The sequence below is a fragment of the Leptidea sinapis genome, chromosome 2, assembly GCF_905404315.1.
Source record: "Leptidea sinapis chromosome 2, ilLepSina1.1, whole genome shotgun sequence".
Classification (NCBI taxonomy): Eukaryota; Metazoa; Arthropoda; class Insecta; order Lepidoptera; family Pieridae; genus Leptidea; species Leptidea sinapis.
The window spans coordinates 9911244-9933018 of NC_066266.1; the positions used below are offsets into that span (position 1 = coordinate 9911244).

A 21775-nucleotide genomic window follows, 5' to 3' on the forward strand; every position below is an offset into this window, starting at 1 on the left:
AGCCATTCTCGAGTTTTAGCGAGACTAACGAACAGCAATTCATTTATATATATATATGTAAAACAATGAATGCCGTTACAGGTGCACATATCGGGACACCCCGGGAGACACTATTGTCCTCGCATGATGTCCATGAACAAGCCCACCTTCCAAGCGATACGCACGCATTCGCCGGCGGCGCCCGCACTCGTCTTCGTGTCCAGTAGGAGACAGACAAGGTGACATTGACAACAATGTACATAATACTAATAACAATGTAAATAATAATATAGATTATTAATTATACGTCAAGAAAGAGCTGCAAGACAATCGATGAAAACTGGCCAGGGTTACTACTTTAGTGAGCGTGACAAACTACGTATTACACTCGCGATTTGAATGTCGATCGTGTTAGTGTGCGTGCATTGCTCAAAATATAGGTTAACAGTCAACATCAATTTTCTAAAAATCTATTTTTTTTATGCAAAAGGAGGACAAACGAACGTACGGGTCACCTGGTGTTAAGTGATCACCGCCGCCCACATTCTCTTGCACGACCAGAGGAATCACAGGAGTATTGCCGGCCTTTAAGGAAGGTGTACGCGCTTTTTTTTTTAATTTACCCATGTCGTATCGTCCCGGAAACAACGCACAAGGAAGTTGATTCCACAGCTTTGTAGTACGTGGAAGAAAGCTCCTTGAAAACCGCACTGTGGAGGACCGCCACACATCCACATGGTGGGGATGATATCCTAACGTGCGAAGGTGAAATTCGGCAGCAGGAATCAGATGAAACAGCTCTATGGAACACTCCCCATGATAAGAAGATCAGATAATGAGATCCATGGAGCGACCTTGGCTCAAACTTTACTTATGTTAACTTAGCTGCAAACGTAGTTAGTAAGCTTAGCATATTCTTTGGTTTCGTTTTTATAGTCATTTGACAACTGAAATCATACTGTGCTTAAGCTAAACAACCCAATGCTAAAGTCAAGTTCGCGTTTTATCACACTCAGCTAAGTTTTACTTAAGTAAAGTCTGAGGATAGTCTATGAATGCTCTTTATATCTCGGCCTAAGTCATGGGCTGTTGGCCTTTGACTGCCGACAACTTAGTGCTTGAGTCCATCGTTATTGGTGTTGCGTCAAAATATAGAATATTGTACTGTCGTTGTTATTGTTAAAAAAAAATAATCATAATAGTAGGATTTAGTGCAGAGCCATTTTTTAATAAAAAATTTAAAATTATTTATACATAATGCCTGAACAGTGGCTGGGACTTTATTATAAAAGTGTATAGATTTTACCCTTAAAGCTATTATGTATCTTTTGAAACCACTAGAATTATCTACAAGAAATCCCTTATTCGAAGTCTTAAAATAATAAAAATAAATATTTACAGCTAAAAAGTGACCATTTTTTGTGAACGTATATTGAATTTTCGTAAATGTACCTGACAATTTCCAGTCATAATATTTATTTCGTTAAATTTTTCTTTGAGTGACTGTCTATAACCAAGCTGGTATATACCAAGAACAGCTTTAATTTTGTTCTGGAAGATTTGTTTTTTTCTCCTTTGGTATCATCTACCTTCCGTTACGTTCTGTAACGTTGCCTGTTGTCATCGATGGAGTGCGTGTACATAAAATAAAATGAATCAGCCCAATTTTCGTCGCATAGTTCAACCAGAGAGAGGAAAGCTCTAAACTTGTAATGCATACAAGTTTTTGTGATCATAGCCATTGGTTGTGTGCGTATATATATGATAATGATTTTAAAAATAGTTTTCAGGCATACCGGAAGCCGAATTGTCAACGATCTAGGAAGATAGGAAACGTAAGCGAATCTATTGTTACTGTAACCGATTTTGATTGACAAGTCGGAAACAGTCAGCCTCGCTTGGTATTAGGCTCCTTAGCATTTTGAATATTAAACCACTTGCTAACTTACACATTGACAAATAGAACGCATTATCGGGCTGCCACGTTGGCTATACGCTCAACAATGAAGCGTGTATTTTCTATTGGGTTTATTTTGAATTTGAGTTTAATTTAATTTTAGCATTTTAAAATGGGCACTGATGGTGGATAATGTTGAACTCTCTTTCAGACTAACAGCGCTAGACCTCATAGCTTATTTAGCAGCAGAAGAAAACCCGAAGCAATGGCTGCATATGAAAGAATCTGAAATGGAACAGATATTGTCGAACATTCGCGAGTCGAACCTCAAGTTGACGCTCGCTTTCGGCATCGGGATCCACCACGCCGGTTTGCACGAGAAAGATCGTACGACTGTCGAAGAGCTGTTTATAAATCAGAAAATACAAGTAAGTAACGTTTTTTCACGACTTTCAAAGGGCAGCATAATATAGCCCCAAGTCTTGTAAAAAAAATGCGTACTTCTTGGGCGTAACAAAACAAAAATCCTTAAAAAATGTTATTCCTCATGCTATTTTACCTTTGCAAAAGGAAAAAAGATGTGATGTCGTGGGACACCAGGTAGGAACGAAGTTCCTTCGGCTAATGTAGAATCGACACAATTTGTAACAAAAAATCGTATTCAATTTTATGTAGGTTTTCTTGATTTTTCTCTTAAATTTTGCAGATTAGTTTTTATTTAACTACACAAAAGTATTTAGGAAATTCAGTATTTTAGGAAATAATAAATTACGTTAAATAAAAAAAATCGTAATCCAAATTATCAATTAAAATAACAAAATATGTCTCTTTATTTTTGTTTGACAACATAAAATTACATAGAAATAGAAACGACTGTCGCGCCTACGCACGTCTCATTTAACGGTTTTATTCCACGGACTTTTTCTTACGGTTTTACTATCACATTTTTTTCAGTTCGGTCCCGCAGCAAAATCCCTATCTCCTCCAAGGCTACCGTAAGGAACTTCGTTCCAATAATAAAGGCATAAAAAGCAATTTATTTCCCAAATTCATTCCTTTACAATTCTTTGTGATGTCACTTCTAATATACTAGATACTACTACCGCTCCGGAAACATGGCGCTCGGAGCGAGAAGAAGCGGCGCAAGAAACTCTCCCAGCATTCTTTTTTTGCGCTCTTTTTAATGAAATATGCAATATTGTACTGTCATTGCTATTGCTATAAAATAATTACAATCTAGGGCTAGGCTGTCGGATCACTTAGATATTCAGCTGTGGAGTAGTAGTATTAACAACAGAGACATTTTTTAATAAAAGAAAAAATAAATTTATTTATATATTATACCTTATAAACGTGTATACATTTCAATATTGGAATAAAGAAGGTTTTAAATACAACCAATGAAAATATTTTACACCGCATAGTTTAGTTACTGTGAAATAATCAACTGTTTATTTTTCCAAAACACTTAAATCTATCTTAAGGCCAGGGTAGTTAATAAAGAATGTCGGTCCCAAAAAAAATTGTAAAAGAAAACAATAATAATAATTATATGACGTGCCTTATCACATATATCAAATAACGTTTGTTTTATGAGTGCTAGTACACTCTATGCTAAGTGACATCATATGCCTATACTATATATAACTGATATAACTGACCATACGATCAATGTCGAAACTCACTTTACATTAACATGTACAGTACCAATACGCTCTGCTTTGCAACAGGAATATGCGTGCTATTTAAAAAAAATACAGTTGTAGATACTGTCGATAGAAGAGAAAACGTAGAACTTTAGAATTTAAATCAATTAAATTGTCTATTTCTATAAATAATGTATTTTTAAAACTTATTTTTAATGATATATTAATCAATCAAAAACAGTATTTCAAAAATGCACATTATACCTATATACATATTGAACTTTTCACATAATCCATACAATGTCTATATATACACAGCACTAATGTTTCTCAATACGTCAGCTGTATAGATACAGATATACTGCTATAAGCATTTTGGTGACGCAAACTCACGAGATTTCACCTTTAATTAACATTTCAGGTCTTGATATGCACAGCTACCCTGGCGTGGGGAGTGAACTTCCCCGCTCATTTGGTCGTCATCAAAGGCACCGAGTACTTCGATGGAAAACAGAAGAGATACGTCGACATGCCCATCACAGACGTGTTGCAGATGATGGGCAGAGCTGGTAGACCACAGGTATATGGTGTATTTTTGCTCAAATCGTACCCCTTTATCGTATAACCGCTCTTCGAAAACATTTCCCTTAAAGGCTCGACTAGTATCGGAATACTGGGTCTTGAAATCTCAAGCGATTTCCAATTCCGCGGTTATTTGGAAGGCAAAGCCATACTAGCTTCGAAGAAGCTGGGCGTCATTAATAGAATAGGCAATACTTCAAGCCGGCCCATATTCTAGCGCTCTACAAACTTCAGCTCACATATGGAGTATTGCTGTCATCTCTGGTCTGGCGCGCTCCAGTATCAGCTCGAAACATTTGACCGCGTGCAACGCAGAGCTGTTTGAATTGCCCAGTGTTGGCTGGATCACTTGAGACTTGCGTAGGGACGTCGCTTCATTGTGTGTCTTCTACCGCATCATTATCACGGGGAGTGTTCCGATGAGCTGTTTCACCTGATTCCTACCGCCGAATTCCACCTTCGCACGACACGCCACAAATTAGGATATAATCCCCACCATCTAGATGTTTAGCGTTCATCCACAGTGCGGATTTACCTTCACAAAAAGCGCGTACATTTTTTAGTTCGGCCGGAAACGCTCTTGTGATTCCTTTAACGTTGCAAGAGAATGTGGGCGGCGGTGATCACTTAACATCGGGCGTACGGGTACGCACGTTTGTCCTCTCTTCCATAAAAAAAAAATAGATTTATATGGAAAGCTTGTCGATATCTCAGTTCCAAACAGTAACATTAATTTAGAAAAGGATTCTCAAACAAAATTCGAAAATCAACTCGAAAACTGTTTGAAACGAAAAAATCCTAGACTTATGAAGAAATATTTGAAGTAACATCTAAACTGGATTCACTTATCGACCTGTTTCTCTTTGGTAACGGTGGGTTATGGATTAAGCCTCGTATCCACTAGGCAACATTTGGCGCGCAAAATGTGCCGCTCAACATGTTCGGCAACGTTGTCGATCAGCGTGCGACGTTGCCAGCTGGCGCACTTCATGACGCCCGGCTTGTTGTTTGTTTCCGTGCAACATGCAGTTGAGCATAAATTATGATAACCACTGCCGCTGTAATCAACACTAGTTCCTCTGGCGACATTTTTTTTAATGATAATATGGGACGAGATGAGCAGGACGTTCAACTGATGGTATATGCCCTGCCCAATACAATGCAGTACCGCTCAGGATTCTTGAAAAACTCAAAAGTTCTGAGCGGCACTACAACTGCGCTCGTCACCTTGAGACATAAGATGTTAAGTCTCATTTGTCCAGTAATTTCACTAGCTACGGCACCCTTCAGACCGAAACACAGAAATGCTTAAACATTACTGCTTCATGGCAGAAATAGGCACCGTTGTGGTACCCATAATTTAGCCGGCATCAAGTGCAAAGGAGCCCCCCACTGTTAAAATGTTGTTGACGACTGATCAAGCGTAGACAGACAACGTTATTAAACAAAAGTTCCGCGCTGACTTTCAACATGTTGCACGCTAAATGTTGCCTAGTGGATACGAGGCTTTATGGAACATTTTCTCATACTTATTTCAAACCAACTGAATTTTCGACTTGTTACACCTTGGATCTGAGGTATCGATATACTTAGTTGTCTCATTAGGTAAAATATGAACAAATAACTGATGAAGTACTTGTTAGTTAGCCGTATGCCCACCGTTAAGGGCGTGATATCTGCCTTTTAGTTATAACATCTTCAGGTTTAAATGTGACACACAATCAACCAATCAAGAAATCTTAGATCATTAATACGTCTAGGTAGACTATGACAGCTGTGAAATTATCGAAAAAGATTGACTTAGAAACTAAGCTCTATCGAAACTAAAATGGCAGTGGGCAGGGCACATAGTTCGACGGACAGATGGCCGTTGGGGCAGTAAAGTCCTCGAATGGCGACTACGTACCGGAAGACGCAATGTTGGTAGGCGCCCCACAAGATGGACCGACGATCTGGTCAAGATCGCCGAGATACGTTGGATGAGGACAGCGCAAGACCGATCGTCGTGGAAATCTTTTGGGGAGGCCTTTGCCCAGCAGTGAACATCTCCCGGCTGAAGATAACGACAGCCTCTTTGTGGAATCAATTACCGGCTGGTGTTTTCCCGAACCGATACGACTTAGGGACCTTCAAGAAAGAGCATACTCCCAAGTTAATGACCGGTAACGCATCTCTTGACACCTGTTGTTTCGGATGTCCATGAGCGGGTGCCTCACCACTCCCCATCCCGTGAGCCTCTTGCCCGTTCGCCCCCTCTTATATTAAAAAAAAAATGTTTTAGTATGACAACGAAGGTGTGGCTGTAGTTTTGGTTCACGATCAGAAGAAGAATTTCTACAAGAAATTCCTTTACGAGCCGTTCCCTGTTGAGTCGAGCTTGTTACAAGTGTTGGCCGACCATCTCAACGCCGAGATTGTGGCTGGTAAGTTTTTCTTTTATATTACTCAACGTGATTATGATCGTCTAAAAGAGCGCGTGGCTAAAGGAAGATATCCTTTAGTCCTGCCTCTTAAAAGGCTACAGATGTTTGGAAAGAGAGTACACACTACATGGCAATAACTGTGTACAAACATACTTCCTGAAGACTATAAAAGCAGTACTTTTAATAAATTTAAAAGGAGAACTCATGAATTGCTCATAAACAAATGCTATTATAATATTTCAGAATTCTTTAATGATAATCTTATCTTAAATTATGCACGACCTAACTGTTAAGGATATTTTAAAGTTATTGACAATAATTGGATTTAGTAGACTTTTATGATGTTGACATTTTAATAATTACTTTTATCTCATTTTTATGCTTTGTTTGTATAAAGTTTTTCTATAACTTAACTTTTTAATCTTATCTTGTTTCTGTTTCTTTATTTTATTAAATTAAATGTAATATTAACACACCAGTTACACAAGTAAAATGTATAAGGCTCATCATGAATTACTTTCGACCTGTTGTACCTGCATTTTGTTGAATAAATAATCATTCATTCATTCACAAAGACTGGTAATACTTTTTATTTTTTTTATGACAGTAAGGGATGAGACGAGCAGGACGTTCAGCTGATGGTAATTGATAAGCCCTGCGCATTACAATGCAGCGCCGCATGCTGGATTCTTGAAAAACCCAAAAATACTACTGCCCTCGTCACCTTTGAACATAAGATGTTAAGTCTCATTTGCCCAGTAATTTCACTAGCTACGGCGCCCTTCAGACCAAAACACAGTAATGCTTACAAATTACTGCTTCACAGCAGAAATAGACGTTGTGGTACCCATAATCTAGCCGGCATCCTGTGAAAAGGAGTGATTACTGTGATTCCTCTGGTGTTGCATGTGTGGGTGGCGGTGATCACTTAACACCAGGTTTACGCTCGATTTGCATAAAAAAACAATTTCAGGCACTGTCCGCTCCAAACAAGATATACTGGACTATTTAACGTGGACTTACTTCTTCCGGAGACTGATGCGGAACCCTTCCTACTATAATTTGGAAAGCTTAGAGCCACAAGATGTCAACTACTACCTGTCTAACTTGGTTCAGACGTCTGTGGAAGCGCTCTTTGACGCGGGGTGTGTTGAGATACAGGAGGTAAGAGTTACATACTACCCGGTTCCCTGACGTCGATGACGTCACATCGTCGCTTTGGTACGGTGTGCAAAACAAGCATCACTGTTATTATAATTAATAAATAAACAACGGTTTATTTTTACAGTATTAAGATTTATGTTAAGGTGTTTTATTGTGATGTTGATTATTATTATAATCATTGTGAAAAATCAATGAAAGAATCTGGTTTAAGTGAAAAAAGTATTTATATAACAATAGTAATTACAGAACTACTCGTATTAACAACTAAAATCAAAACGTAGCCATGAAAACTTCAAAAACAATGCAGTGATAGCACGAAAATATATAAATAAAATAAAAATATAGAAATAATATGGTAGTGAAACTGCAAACCGTACTGACGTAACAGGACGAGAGCGAGGGAGTGAAAGGGGAACGGGAGGGGTGTTTAAGTTCCACCGAATTCCAGAGATAATGTGGCCGTGTCGTAAGTTGTAAATATTTTGGCCGATAAAAAAAATATAAGAGTGAATTTTTATCATGTGCTTATTAAATTAACACCATTAAACTAGGCGATATATTTCCTTTTCAGTTTAATTTGAACTGATATCCATATTCAAGAATTTTTGATGTGAAAACATCTTTTGGCGAATCGCACACACATTTTTCATATGTAATAAGTTATGCTGATCCGTCACGCTCAGAGGTGAAACATCCGTCACGTTGCTCAGAACATCACGCGTCACATATTTATTAGACATTACACCCCAAAAGTAATACGTTGCAATATTTTTAAAATATTATAGGACGAACGCACAATTGAGACTACGTGGAAAGGTCGTATTGCATCCTACTACTATCTGTCGCATAAGACAATGACGCACTTCACTCGAAACTTGCATCGAGATCTAGACATAGACGCATTGCTGCGTGTGCTGTCTGATTGTGAGGAGTACGCCACCCTGCCTGTCAGACACAACGAGGACGTTCTTAACGGGTAAGTACTACCTACTGTAGCGTTATCTATCGCACAAGATAGTGTCTCTCTTCATACGACACTTGCATTGAGATCTAGACATAGACGCATTGCTGCGTGTGCTGTCTGATTGTGAGGAGTACGCCACCCTGCCTGTCAGACGCAACGAGGACGTTCTTAACGGGTTAGTACTACCTACTGTAGCGTTATCTATCGCACAAGATAGTGTCGCTCTTCATACGACACTTGCATCGAGATCTAGACATGGACGCATTGCTGCGTGTGCTGTCTGATTGTGAGGAGTACGCCACCCTGCCTGTCAGACACAACGAGGACGTTCTTAACGGGTAAGTACTACCTACTGTAGCGTTATCTATCGCACAAGATAGTGTCGCTCTTCATACGACACTTGCATCGAGATCTAGACATAGACGCATTGCTGCGTGTGCTGTCTGATTGTAAGGAGTACGCCACCCTGCCTGTCAGACACAACGAGGACGTTCTTAACGGGTAAATACTACCTACTGTAGCGTTATCTATCGCACAAGATAGTGTCGCTCTTCATACGACACTTGCATCGAGATCTAGACATAGACGCATTGCTGCGTGTGCTGTCTGATTGTGAGGAGTACGCCACCCTGCCTGTCAGACACAACGAGGACGTTCTTAACGGGTAAGTACTACCTACTGTAGCGTTATCTATCGCACAAGATAGTGTCGCTCTTCATACGACACTTGCATCGAGATCTAGACATGGACGCATTGCTGCGTGTGCTGTCTGATTGTGAGGAGTACGCCACCCTGCCTGTCAGACACAACGAGGACGTTCTTAACGGGTAAGTACTACCTACTGTAGCGTTATCTATCGCACAAGATAGTGTCGCTCTTCATACGACACTTGCATCGAGATCTAGACATAGACGCATTGCTGCGTGTGCTGTCTGATTGTAAGGAGTACGCCACCCTGCCTGTCAGACACAACGAGGACGTTCTTAACGGGTAAGTACTACCTACTGTAGCGTTATCTATCGCACAAGATAGTGTCGCTCTTCATACGACACTTGCATCGAGATCTAGACATAGACGCATTGCTGCGTGTGCTGTCTGATTGTAAGGAGTACGCCACCCTGCCTGTCAGACACAACGAGGACGTTCTTAACGGGTAAGTACTACCTACTGTAGCGTTATCTATCGCACAAGATAGTGTCGCTCTTCATACGACACTTGCATCGAGATCTAGACATGGACGCATTGCTGCGTGTGCTGTCTGATTGTGAGGAGTACGCCACCCTGCCTGTCAGACACAACGAGGACGTTCTTAACGGGTAAGTACTACCTACTGTAGCGTTATCTATCGCAAGAGATAGTGTCGCTCTTCATACGACACTTGCATCGAGATCTAGACATAGACGCATTGCTGCGTGTGCTGTCTGATTGTGAGGAGTACGCCACCCTGCCTGTCAGACACAACGAGGACGTTCTTAACGGGTAAGTACTACCTACTGTAGCGTTATCTATCGCACAAGATAGTGTCGCTCTTCATACGACACTTGCATCGAGATCTAGACATAGACGAATTGCTGCGTGTGTTGTCTGATTATGAGGAGTACGCCGTCCTGCCTGTCTTGCTGCCTTAGATATAACGAGGACTAGCATTGTCTATAGCCAAAGACAGTGTCACATTTTTCAAACACAGTATGTGGTAAGTGTATTTTATTATTCGGTAGGTCTTTTCGTTTGACCTAGTTGAAAAGTATATAAGTATACGACCCATATAACCGAATGGTAAGTGACCCTGACTACTAAGCTAGAGATCCCGGGTTCTAATCCCGGTTTATATGATGAATATGGATGTTGAATATGTTTTTATGTATGTTTAAGTACCATTATATTGTATTAAAGATATTATAGTTGTCTTGTACCCATATTACAAGCTATGCCTAGTTTAGGGCAAGATAATGTGTGTAAAAGTGTGTCAATATTATTATTATTTTAATATTATAATTTGATCATTTTAGTAATTAAAACTTTTCACCTTACAGAGAACTATCCCAATCATGCCGACTCCCTGTGGATTCATTATCTCTGGACTCATCCCATGTGAAAACATTCCTGTTGCTGCAAGCGCATTTGACACGACTGCCACTGCCAAACACCGACTACCTTACCGACACCAAATCTGTACTGGATCAGACTGTCAGGATCATTCAGGTATGTTGAATCAGTTATATTTTATCTTTGCATATCAATAAAACTGAAGTGTCTGTTGAAAATTTCAAAATAACAGCTCTTTATAAATGCCTATATGTATGGTAGCTGCTGCCCGCGACGTCGTCCGCGTGGATTTTACAAAGTAGCAGCAATACTATGGCTGCATCTAGCGTGATTAATTAATGATTAATGTGAATTAAATCTATTCATAAGTCTGTGCGGGTATGACATAATACAGACAAAAGACAAAAATTGGACGTAGTCCCTGAAAAACGTTCCAAGCCACAAACATCACATTTTAAGGAATTATAGTGTATTACTGTATTCCATACATGTGGGTTGGGCTACTATGTCATAATGTCATTTAAAGAGTGCCAGTAGGGCTGCCATTTGTTGTCAGTCCATTAATATGAATCACGTGACCAGTTTTGTGTTCTTAACTCAATTTCGACATGATTGTGATTGGAACGTTTTTCCAGAATAACGTCCACTTATATAAACTACTTTTTTGGCTTCGGTATTATTTGCAGCAGACACAGCAATTATTGTTTATTAAAATATATATTTAATGTACAATTATTACTTTATTTATCTAATATATAAAATACTCGTGTCGCTGTGTTTGTTACCAAACTCCTCCAAAACGGCTAAACCGATTTGTATGAAATTTTGTGTGCATATCGGGTAGATCTGAAAATCGGCCATCTATTTTTCATACCCCTAAATGATAAGGTTGATCCACCCCTAAATATATATTATTTGTGAAAAAAAAAACTTTATTTTTATTTTATGATTGATTTTTTGTATGATTCAGCATTAAAAAATACATACAACTTCAAACTATTACCCGTCTACGATCAACACCTATTTTTGAATCGCGTATAATCGAATATAATAATTATTGTTGTACGGTATATTTGGTAGGTCCATGATCCGTCATCTATTTTTTGTACCCCAAAAATTTTAATTATTAAATTTTTTTCATTACTCCATATGGCAATAATGTTATGTTTAATTTTCTTGTCTGTTGGGCTGATGTCCGGAACGAGGACTATTGGAATTTAAATGGATTAAAGTTTTGCTCAAAATTATTAAAAACCATTACTTACCAATTGTAAGAAATTCTATTTAACGGTATGGTTGATACGAATACTTGGTCGAAGTTGCTGGTAGCCGCATTTAATACAATTGCTAAACTTGTCTGTCCATCTAACGACAACTAAATATATTTCTGTTAATATCTAATCACATTTTTATTTCGAAATTGTACATTGAAAAATGTCCAATATGATAAAGGGTCCGTATCACAGCTTGGAGAGCATAGTTCAACACTTCAATGCCTATCCGATAGATGGCGCTATATCAGTTAACACTATTTTCGGCAACGCGCTATAAGTGCTGTTTCGCTAAACGTAGGTTCGTCGAGTTGCCAAGTTTTAGCATACTTACCTGGCGTAGGGGATACCGTGATCAAGAAGGCGGTTCCCCCAGAGCGAGGCCCATTCATTGCACTGCGGATGGGTTGACCTCTGTGATTATCCCTAATGCGGATAACTCGGACGCATAATTTTTGGTAGCGGGGACTGCGTACGCGCTGTCCCCTCAATACAAAATAAAATACTTATATATGATATTACATAATAATATTATTTACTTATCTTAATATATATAAATAACATGACACGTTGTTTGTCCGCGATGGACTCCTAATCTAAATTCTAATGAACTGATTTTAATGGGGATTACTTCATGGAGTGCAGTTTGAGAGTAGAGAGAGGATAGTTTTTATTTCAATTTGGGACCTATAATTATTTTTATTTTCAATATTTGTTTTGTATGGATATATTTTCTATGAGACAATTTAGTGACGCACGGTTCCGCTGTGAAACAATTTCATTATAACAACAGGGAGAATTTTTTACGAAATAATTCTTGATGTTTTGAAATATTATTGGCAAATTCCTATAAAATAGTATTTTTTTGACTATCTACAGAACAACGTCTGTCGGTTCAGCTAGTTTTAATATAATTATTGTTCAGTAGCCGAAAGTGAAGTCCAATTCAGTCTGCTGACTTACTGAGTACTAACTACTAAGACATCCGTATGTTAACCCTATATATTTTGTTTCTAGTTTTATTTTTATGGATAAAGGCAAAACTTAACGGTGAAGCTGAAAAATATAAAAGTGATAAAACAATTAACAAGTAAACCCCAGGAAATTCGAGGTTGGTTGAAATCCAGTGTGACACGAACGTGACCAGGATAAAATAATATATTCGAAGATTTAAAAAAAATTAAATATGTGCAGATTGCTCAAAATATTGCCTTCAATGCCATAAAAAACGTAACCAGTACTTGCGTTCGCAAAGAGCGTATGTTTCCCTAGATGAGTGCTGCGTATACTTCCCTCTATGATGCCGTATTTCTTTGTTCGCATCCCAAAGGACCAAAAATGTCGCGCGCTCAGGCTGCAAAGGTAATGAAAAAGTGTAAGGCGTTCGTAATCTAGTTGGTGGACCGATATTGGGTAGCAAAACACGTCGATGACCTACCACAAGCCGAGGAGAATATCCACGCACATCTTTACGATCCGCATAAGAAGAACTGAAGAAAATAGGACTAAATATATCTCTAGCTACAATTAGACAACGTTTAGTTGCGAATAAGGTAAAATATCGAAGCACATTGAAGAAACCGCTCCTCTCAATAAAGCACATTGAAAATAGAATGGCCTGGACTCGTGCAAACAAGGAACGCCACTGGTACAAGATAATCTTTTCAGACGAAGCGTCGTTTTGGACAACACGTCGTGCTTGGTAAACTGCTGATGATGAACAGGCTTGTCGAAGGAACTGTCAAACGCACTGTTAACTGTTACACCCGGTAAAGGTGTTTGTTTGGGCATGCTTCTCAGAAAGGGGTTTTGGAAATTTGTACTTGATTACAGCTGCTCCTATTGCTGTAAAGATGAACGAAATACATCAGAAAGCATTATTACTATCTGTACGAAAGCTGTTCCCAAGACCAAATGGATCATGAAAAACCCAAGTTGCCTATGCACCGGGTGGAAACACGAAAACGGCATTGAGGTATAAGAGTGGCCCCCACAGTCTCCTGACGCAAACCCAATTGAAAACGTTTGGGCGTTGATGAAACTTAAGCTATTAAAAATACAGACTTCCGCCAAGCTTACTCGGATACTATTACTGCATTAACTTGTACAGATAACATTAAAACATTCACAGTTTTTGTATACGCTCATAAGAAGCTCATTGATCATGGTGCGATGTATTTTGTTTTAGCAATTTAAATTTAATTATTTAGACAAATTATTAAAAACGTCAAGTTACACAATTTTGTTTGTTTAAAGGGTCGCTTGCCTGAAATAAGACACTCCATCCCTTTTAAGTTTGGATATATTAATTGGCGTGGCGTTGTATTCAAAGCGCGGTCGAAACACAACTAAATGGAAATTCTGCCTAATAGACGCATAGGCAGTTATGCTTCAGACAAATTTTGAGTATGAATATGTGTGTAGTTGTTTATTGTACGTGAATTTTTAAGCATTACTAAAGTTTTATTTCGCTCATTAATCAGGCAATGATAGACACGTCGGCGGAACACGGCTGGCTGTCTGTGTGTCTGTCCTGTCAGATGTTGATGCAGAGTATCGTGCAAGCGCGCTGGCCCGCCGACTCACCCTTGACCACTCTGCCGCACATCGAGCCGCAGCATCTGTACATGTTCACCCAGATGACTAGGGACACGAACAAGCCGTGTACTGTGCTCAACGGTCTGAAGGTGTCCATGAGGAGCTACGAGGGACTGGCGAGGTATCTTCGGCGGGAGTTTGATGAAAACCAAATTGAGCAGATATATAAGGTTGGTAGCTTCTTAAGTTCTACTTAACTTTTGGAAGTTTTTTTTTTAATTACTTTAATGTGCGTGACAAGCCACGTCTCACTCTCCCGACTATATGTCATATATCATGTGATAGTGTGCGTGCATTGCTCAAAGTAGAGGCCAACTGTCCACCTCATTTTTTTGACATTTTAACACTCATAAAACTAAAAATCAGGGAGAATTTTTGTCATTTGTCAATTACCAAGCCTCTTATGTCTACTGAACACAACCAATGGACGAACATTAAATATATTTGAATTTATATACTAGTTTTAAAATAAAAAAAAAAAAATCTCCAGTTACATATAAATAATATTAAATGATATTTAATTACATGCCAGTTGTATTTAATACCTTGTTTATTACAATATTGTTTTTTCCACAAAGATAAAAAGCACTATGAATAAATGCCTTTATGCCTTTAATCAGTGGTAAGTTTTACGTAAGCATAGTCCGTGCAAAGTCTAAGTACGGTCTATAGATCTCAGCCTTAGTCTTGTGTCATTGTTCCGAAATAAACTTTTTACTGTTTATCAATATGCATTTCTCTTACACATCTATGCATAAAAAGAGCTGTTCGTGCTATATATCAGCTTGGTTATAGACAGTCTCTCAAAGAAAAATTTTAAGAAATAAATATTATGACTGTTCATTGTCAGTACATTTATGAAAACTTAATATACGTTCACAAAAATCGTCACCTTTTTGCTCTTTATAATGATTTTCATTATTATAACACTAGAATTGCTTGTAACTAATTCTAGTAGGCTTCATAAGATACATAATAGCTTTAAGGGTAAATGTATACACCTCTATAATAAGGTCCCAGCCACTGTTCAGGCATTATCTATATATAAATTTAAATGTTTTATAAAAAATGGCTCTGTCGTAAATCCTATTACTCCACTGCTGAATATCTAGATGATCGGACAGCCTGGGACTAGATTGTGATTATTGTATAGCGATAGAAATGACTGTACAATATTGTATATTTTTATTGAAAAGAGCGCAAAAACAGAATGCTGGGAGAGTTTCTTGCGCCGCTTCTTCTCTCTCAGAGCGCCATTTGTTTCCGAAGCGGTAGTAGTTATTAGAAATGACATCAAAAATAATTCTAAAGGAATCAATTTTGAGAAAATAAATGCCTTTTACGCCTTTTAAAGAACCTAATAAATTTTGGTCCATAATTTCAGGCAATTAACGACCTACCTACGCTAGACATAAAGTTGTTTGTCCGTGGGTTATGGTTCGACAGCGACGGAGAACAACAAAAGCCCGTGCGCCAGCCAATGACCAGAGACCAGTGGATACCCCTACATGCTGATCAGGTCAGTACTTCCATACCTCCGATATAGGGCTGCCATTTTTTTTGTAGATCAAAAATAAAAAAACAATAGACAGGTAATCCATACATATAAATATATTCTTAAAACAATTCTTCAATTAATATTTTTACTGCTTTTTTTAATTTTGTTACAAAACACCATTAACTTTGCTTTTATCAGACCGATACTGACTCTATTGCGCTCATCAATACACTTTAGGACGACCTGTATAGCCGAGTGGGTAGCGATCCTACCTACTAAGCTAGAGGTCCCGGGTTCGAATCCCGGTAGGTGCAAGCATTTATATGATGAATATGGATGTTTGTTTCCGAGTCATGGATGTTTAAATGTGTTTATGTATGTTTATATGAATTTATGTATGTTTAAGTAAGTATATTGTATTAAATATATCGTTGTCTTGTAACCCATAACACAGGCATATATGCTTAACTTGGGGCAAGATAATTTGTGTAAAAAGTGTGTCAATATTATTCCTCTATAAAGAAAATATGCGCTCTGTATGCTGATAAAAGATAGTAGTTTGGCCTACTATATTATATTTTTAAAATAATAGTAGTTAGACACCTTAAATAGTAGGATTCTATATTGTATATTAGGTTTTGCAACTCTTACATGATATACAACTTAGGTCCTAAAGAATCGGTAAGAGAAAAAATTAAGAAACATTATTTTTACTGTTGCCTCTCAATAGGTATATTTTTGAAAATGTATGTAATGATACTATAAAACTAACAAATTGTTTATAACATAAATGACAGATTTTTGATTGATTGGAGCGACTGCCCTCAGGCTATTTAAATTTTAAAAATGACGGTAACAAATTTTAAAAATAAAAAGAATCCTACAAAGATTCTGACGCCCGTTCTTCTCAAGTGTAGGCGGAGGTAGTTTTTGTCTGTTAGAAAATGAATGATATCCAATTTTGAACAAATATATTCCAATATTTTAAAAATCTAAAAATATCAAGTCAGTTTCCTGATATGCAATTATGGGGGTTGAGCAGGTTATCAACTATAGAGAAGATCCTGTAGATGGAGCCACAAACTGAGAATTGAATAAGATATACTAAAATGTACGACCCATGAGTACTCCAAACGGTTGGCTCAGTTGGAAGAGCGCTCGGACGAAACCCGCGCGGAGGTCGCGGGTTCGAGTCTCGCCACGTTCATTAATTTTGGTTACAAATTTAATTTGTACGTTTATAAACTATGTTTTAAAGTTCATTACTTCGTAATTCTTCGTAAGTCTTCTTGAGACATATGATGTCTCTTTTGCCCAGTAATTTCACCAGCTACGGCGCTAATTAGTATTATTATATGTTTCTCATTAAAATTCAATCTTTTCCTAAGTTATGGTAAATTTCAAAAGAGCAGGAAGCTTATGACATTCATATGTGTGATTTCCTTGACCTATATGAATGAAGTGATTTGCGTGTTGTGCGAATAATCACGTGCAAACTTGAATTATTATAGACATTATCATCCAGTGATCTTTTCAGAGCCTATTGAACTAATAATTTATCATTTTCATATTGGAATGCTACCAGGAGTACACGCTAGTGTTGGAGATGCACCGTCGCGGAGGTAACCCGAACTCCGTCATGTGTCCCAGATTCCCGCGCGCCAAGAACGAGGGATACTTCGTCACACTCGGCACCGTGGAGTACGGGGAACTACACGCGCTCAAACGAACGCCGCCGAGAGGCACCGCGCAGATTACCTTCTATACGCCTTCTAACACAGGTGAGATTTCAGGATGTCGCCTATAAATTGTTTGAAGTGAAAGCTTCTTTGGTAGGGGATAATCTTATAATCTTACTGGCGCATACGATAAATAAAAAATTAAAAAAATATATCTCGTGAGTTCGCGTCATCGATTCACCGAAATACTTATAGCAGTATATCTGTAGCTATACAGCTGACGTGTTGTGTAACTACTGTGCATTGTTGAAATAGTATTTTTTTTTTTGATTAATATATTATCGAAAATAATAAAATTAATAATTTAATTGTTTTTAAACATACTCCAATTTTAATACTAAAAGTTCTAAGTTTTCACTTCTATCGCTATCGTGTATACCAATGTCGTTTTTACTATGGAAGAGGAAGACAAGTCAGCGTACGGGTCACGACTTGTAAGGTGCGCGCAGTGAGGAAAATGGTGGTCCACTTGCACAAACCCTCGGGAAGTCCAAATGATGGAAGTTTTGAGAAAAACGCCCTGTGCCATACACGATTCACGGCCTTCGCTAAATCCAGACAAAATACCAGGCCTCGTCCTGTGTTTTCGATAAACACCAAATTTCGGAAACGCTCCTGTTAATCATCAGTAGCATCAAAAGATTCTATTTCTTCTTGTATGATATGTAAGAATAAGAATAATTTATTGCAGTACCATATTAGTTACATAGATTTACAAAATATCTGGTACAAAGTATATGTTGGTTTATAGTAAGTAACTTTATTTTTACAAGTATTCTGGCCTCACACTAGGATTCCCTGTGTCGTGAGGTCCAGTCTCTTCCCCTATAATAAATAGTACAAAATAAAAATAAAATAAATTTGGGTGTATGTGTTTGTATGTATGGATGTGCGTGTATGTGTTTGTGCTAAGTAAGATAAGAAAAATTGCTAACGTTGGTATAATAATTAAAATTATTGTTTTTTAGTTTAATACTACATTTATAAGTTTTTCTGTATCATTGTAATTTAAAACTTTTAACCAATGAAATATTACTTTTTTACAACTGCATTTATATGTGCGTCCATATCTTTTAATTATTATCTACTCTTTGTTACAATGCAAGCCCAAAGTAATAAATTGTTTGGGATTAATTGAACAAATTCAATTTGTAACCAAAATTTAAATTTGGAAAATATATTAATTTAAATAATAATTATAAAGTGATATGAGATATGGGATCATATAAAATATAACAAATTGTTTAGATTAATTGAAAGAAAGACATCTCAAGTCAATTTCCTAATATGCCAATATTGGTGTTGAGCAGCTTATTAACTGTAAAGTAGATCCTGTAGATGGAGCCACAACCTGAGGGTTGAAGAAGACATACCAAGATTAACCCAGCCACTGTTCAGGCATTATCTATAAATAAATTTAAATGTTTTATAAAAAAAAATGACTCTGTCGTAAATCCTATTACTCCACTGCTGAATATCTAAATGATCGGACAGCCTGGGACTAGATTGTGATTATTTTATAGCGATAGAAATGACTGTACAATATTGTATATTTTTATTGCAAAAAAAGAATGCTGGGAGAGTTTCTTGCGCCGCTTCTTCTCTCTCAGAGCGCCATTTGTTTCCGAAGCGGTAGTAGTATGTAGTAGTATAAGAAATTACATCAAAAAGAATTCTAAAGGAATCAATTTTGAGAAAATAAATGCCTTTTATGCCTTTTAACGAACTGTCACTCGAACGGTTGGCTCAGTTCGAGTCACGAGTTCTGTTCGAGTCCCGCTTTGTTCATAAATTTTTAAATATAAGTATTGTTACAGGTCGTATCATCTACACCATATACATAATGAGCGACAGCTACCTGGGACTCGATCAACAATACGATCTTCATTTTGAAATTATTGACGCCATACCACCAGAAACTGTAGAACGAGCGTATGAACCAGATAAATTGTTGTTGGAATAAATTGTATAATAAATTATATATTGTTTATACTGTTTTCTGTGTCTTACTTTTGCCAATGCCATTTCAGTTATTGTCAAATATAAATGCGAACCTAACTGAAAGCATGGAGAATGCGAATCACCAGGCTCCTTTGCACAGTACCACAACGGCTTCTATTCCTGACGTGAAGCAGTAATGTGTAAGCATTATTGTGTGTCGGTCTGAAGGGCGCCGTAGTTAGTGAAATTACTGGGCAAATGAGACTTAACATAAGAATGTCTCAAAGTGATGAGCGCAGTTGTAGTGCAGCTACACGCGGCCGGGCAAGAGTTACCCACATGGATATTGGATTGCTAGCTGGCAGCCCTCTGACAGGATTCAATCAGCCGTTTGATCGAGGATAGAAAACAGCCACTGTTTCCATCGACCGCCCCTTTAAGCAGCCTGTTGCGTCAAGCAGGTAGCGACTGGATGGTGGTGGCTGGATGATCTTCTTACAAGAGGTCTGCTTCATGTTTTTTTTATTTCCTTTATTTAATTATCTTAAACTTAATGTTATTATATATTTTATTTAATACAATGCTCGCATAATGCCTTTATTTATTTACGGTATTGATTGATGCATCTACTGTACTCAATAACTCTTGTTTATAATTATTAATTTACTTAGGGCCGGTTGTTTGAATAATAGTTAATTTTTACTAATAGTTACAGTAACCATTAGTTAGTTGACTATAGTTAACGCCTTAACCAGTAGTTAAAGTAGATGTACGTTGTTTCAATAAAATTTTGACTATGGTTAAGGCTTACTATAGTCAATTGTGTTGCTATACAAATAACCACGGGGAAAACGTCAGTAGCAGCTGATCCAAAGCGCTCACTGCATGAATTCTGCAACATGAAATAAAAATTGAGGTTACTTTTTTACTTTACATAGATTGTTCAAGTTTAAATAAGTACTTACATAAATAACCGTAGGTTGGTACTTACCTATTCGTTTGTCTTTCCACTGAATCCTTCACTTCAGCAACTATCCAAAGTACCGTACTTTTGGACATCCTATACCTTTCGAAAAATTCAACTTCATCCCAATAATCTAGCTGCATAATTCTAGTCCGGAATGTTTTAGGACGGCGATTCAACACATATTCTACTACAATTTCATCATCCGAAGAACTTTTCGAATCTTGAAAATGTCTTGCTACACTTTAATTCATTATTTTAGGTCAAAAATGCAAAACCGCGAAAGAGTCGATTGACGTAAACAAACAACTTAAGAAATAGTCAAAAAGATAACTACTACCTCTGCCTGTAGTCATTTTTTTTTAACTAATAGTTAAAATTATAACTATAGTTATCATTACTATAGATTGAAAAACAGAATTTCGTCAATTTTAACTAATGGTTTTAACTATCGAATTTTAACTAATAGTATCCTTAACTAGTGATCAAACAACGGGCCCTTATTCGTGTAAGCCTTTCAGTTTTTGACGTTTGAGTATTTTTGTTGCGTCACTTTGCATATATTGTAATTGAAATAATTGGTAAATTGCATTAAAAATAAGAACTTGTTACACCTAATTTTTTTTCACCGAGATTCTTGCTTTGCCATTCTTCTCTGAGGAAATCTGCCTTCCGAATGTACTGTGAAAATATGACAATTTTCAAGTGTAATATGATTTACCGTGGTGTCTTGGTGAAATATAGCCCTAATATAATCTTTTGGAAAATAATAAAGAGACGGTGAATCGGGGGTGAGGTATCGATGTTCTAGAACATTCTATGAGAAATGATATAAATATCTATGACGCTCGGCAATTTATTCACATTCGGGGCTCACTAGAAGAAACACGAAGAAACAAGGAAAGGATGAAATCTTCGTGGAAGGAAGAAACCTCGCGGTGGAAGAATATTGTGAGCACCCGGATTGAGTCAGCGTATAGTCCCCCCCCCCCCCGCCGCTACCTCGTAACTGTGAAATAATGACATTTTTCAAGTGTAATATGATTTACCTATGAAATAAAAA

The 21775-nt window shown here is 37.5% G+C and overlaps 1 protein-coding gene and 1 non-coding gene across 4 annotated transcripts in view; both read left to right on the forward strand.

Annotated features, from left to right (window-relative positions):
- The window catches only part of LOC126971574 (activating signal cointegrator 1 complex subunit 3), a 64244-nt gene extending 44440 nt beyond the window's left edge, over nt 1-19804 (forward strand). Inside the window, exons 29-39 of one of the 3 annotated variants that reach the window (XM_050817889.1) lie at nt 82-218; nt 2088-2304; nt 3944-4102; nt 6386-6527; nt 7501-7691; nt 8477-8667; nt 10689-10857; nt 14456-14740; nt 15955-16089; nt 17654-17849; nt 19625-19804. In XM_050817889.1, coding sequence (XP_050673846.1) covers nt 82-218; nt 2088-2304; nt 3944-4102; nt 6386-6527; nt 7501-7691; nt 8477-8667; nt 10689-10857; nt 14456-14740; nt 15955-16089; nt 17654-17849; nt 19625-19770 — 1968 coding nt within the window. In that variant the 3' untranslated portion in view covers nt 19771-19804. Of the gene's footprint in view, nt 1-81; nt 219-2087; nt 2305-3943; nt 4103-6385; nt 6528-7500; nt 7692-8476; nt 8668-9377; nt 9483-9866; nt 9972-10688; nt 10858-14455; nt 14741-15954; nt 16090-17653; nt 17850-19624 lie in introns of those variants that run through there. The other 2 variants (XM_050817906.1, XM_050817897.1) reach the window with 2 other exon arrangements.
- On the forward strand, nt 12299-12461 carry LOC126978207 (U1 spliceosomal RNA). Its single transcript, XR_007732538.1, has one exon. It is a non-coding gene; the product is annotated as a U1 spliceosomal RNA (small nuclear RNA).
- Nucleotides 19805-21775: the final 1971 nt, after the last annotated feature.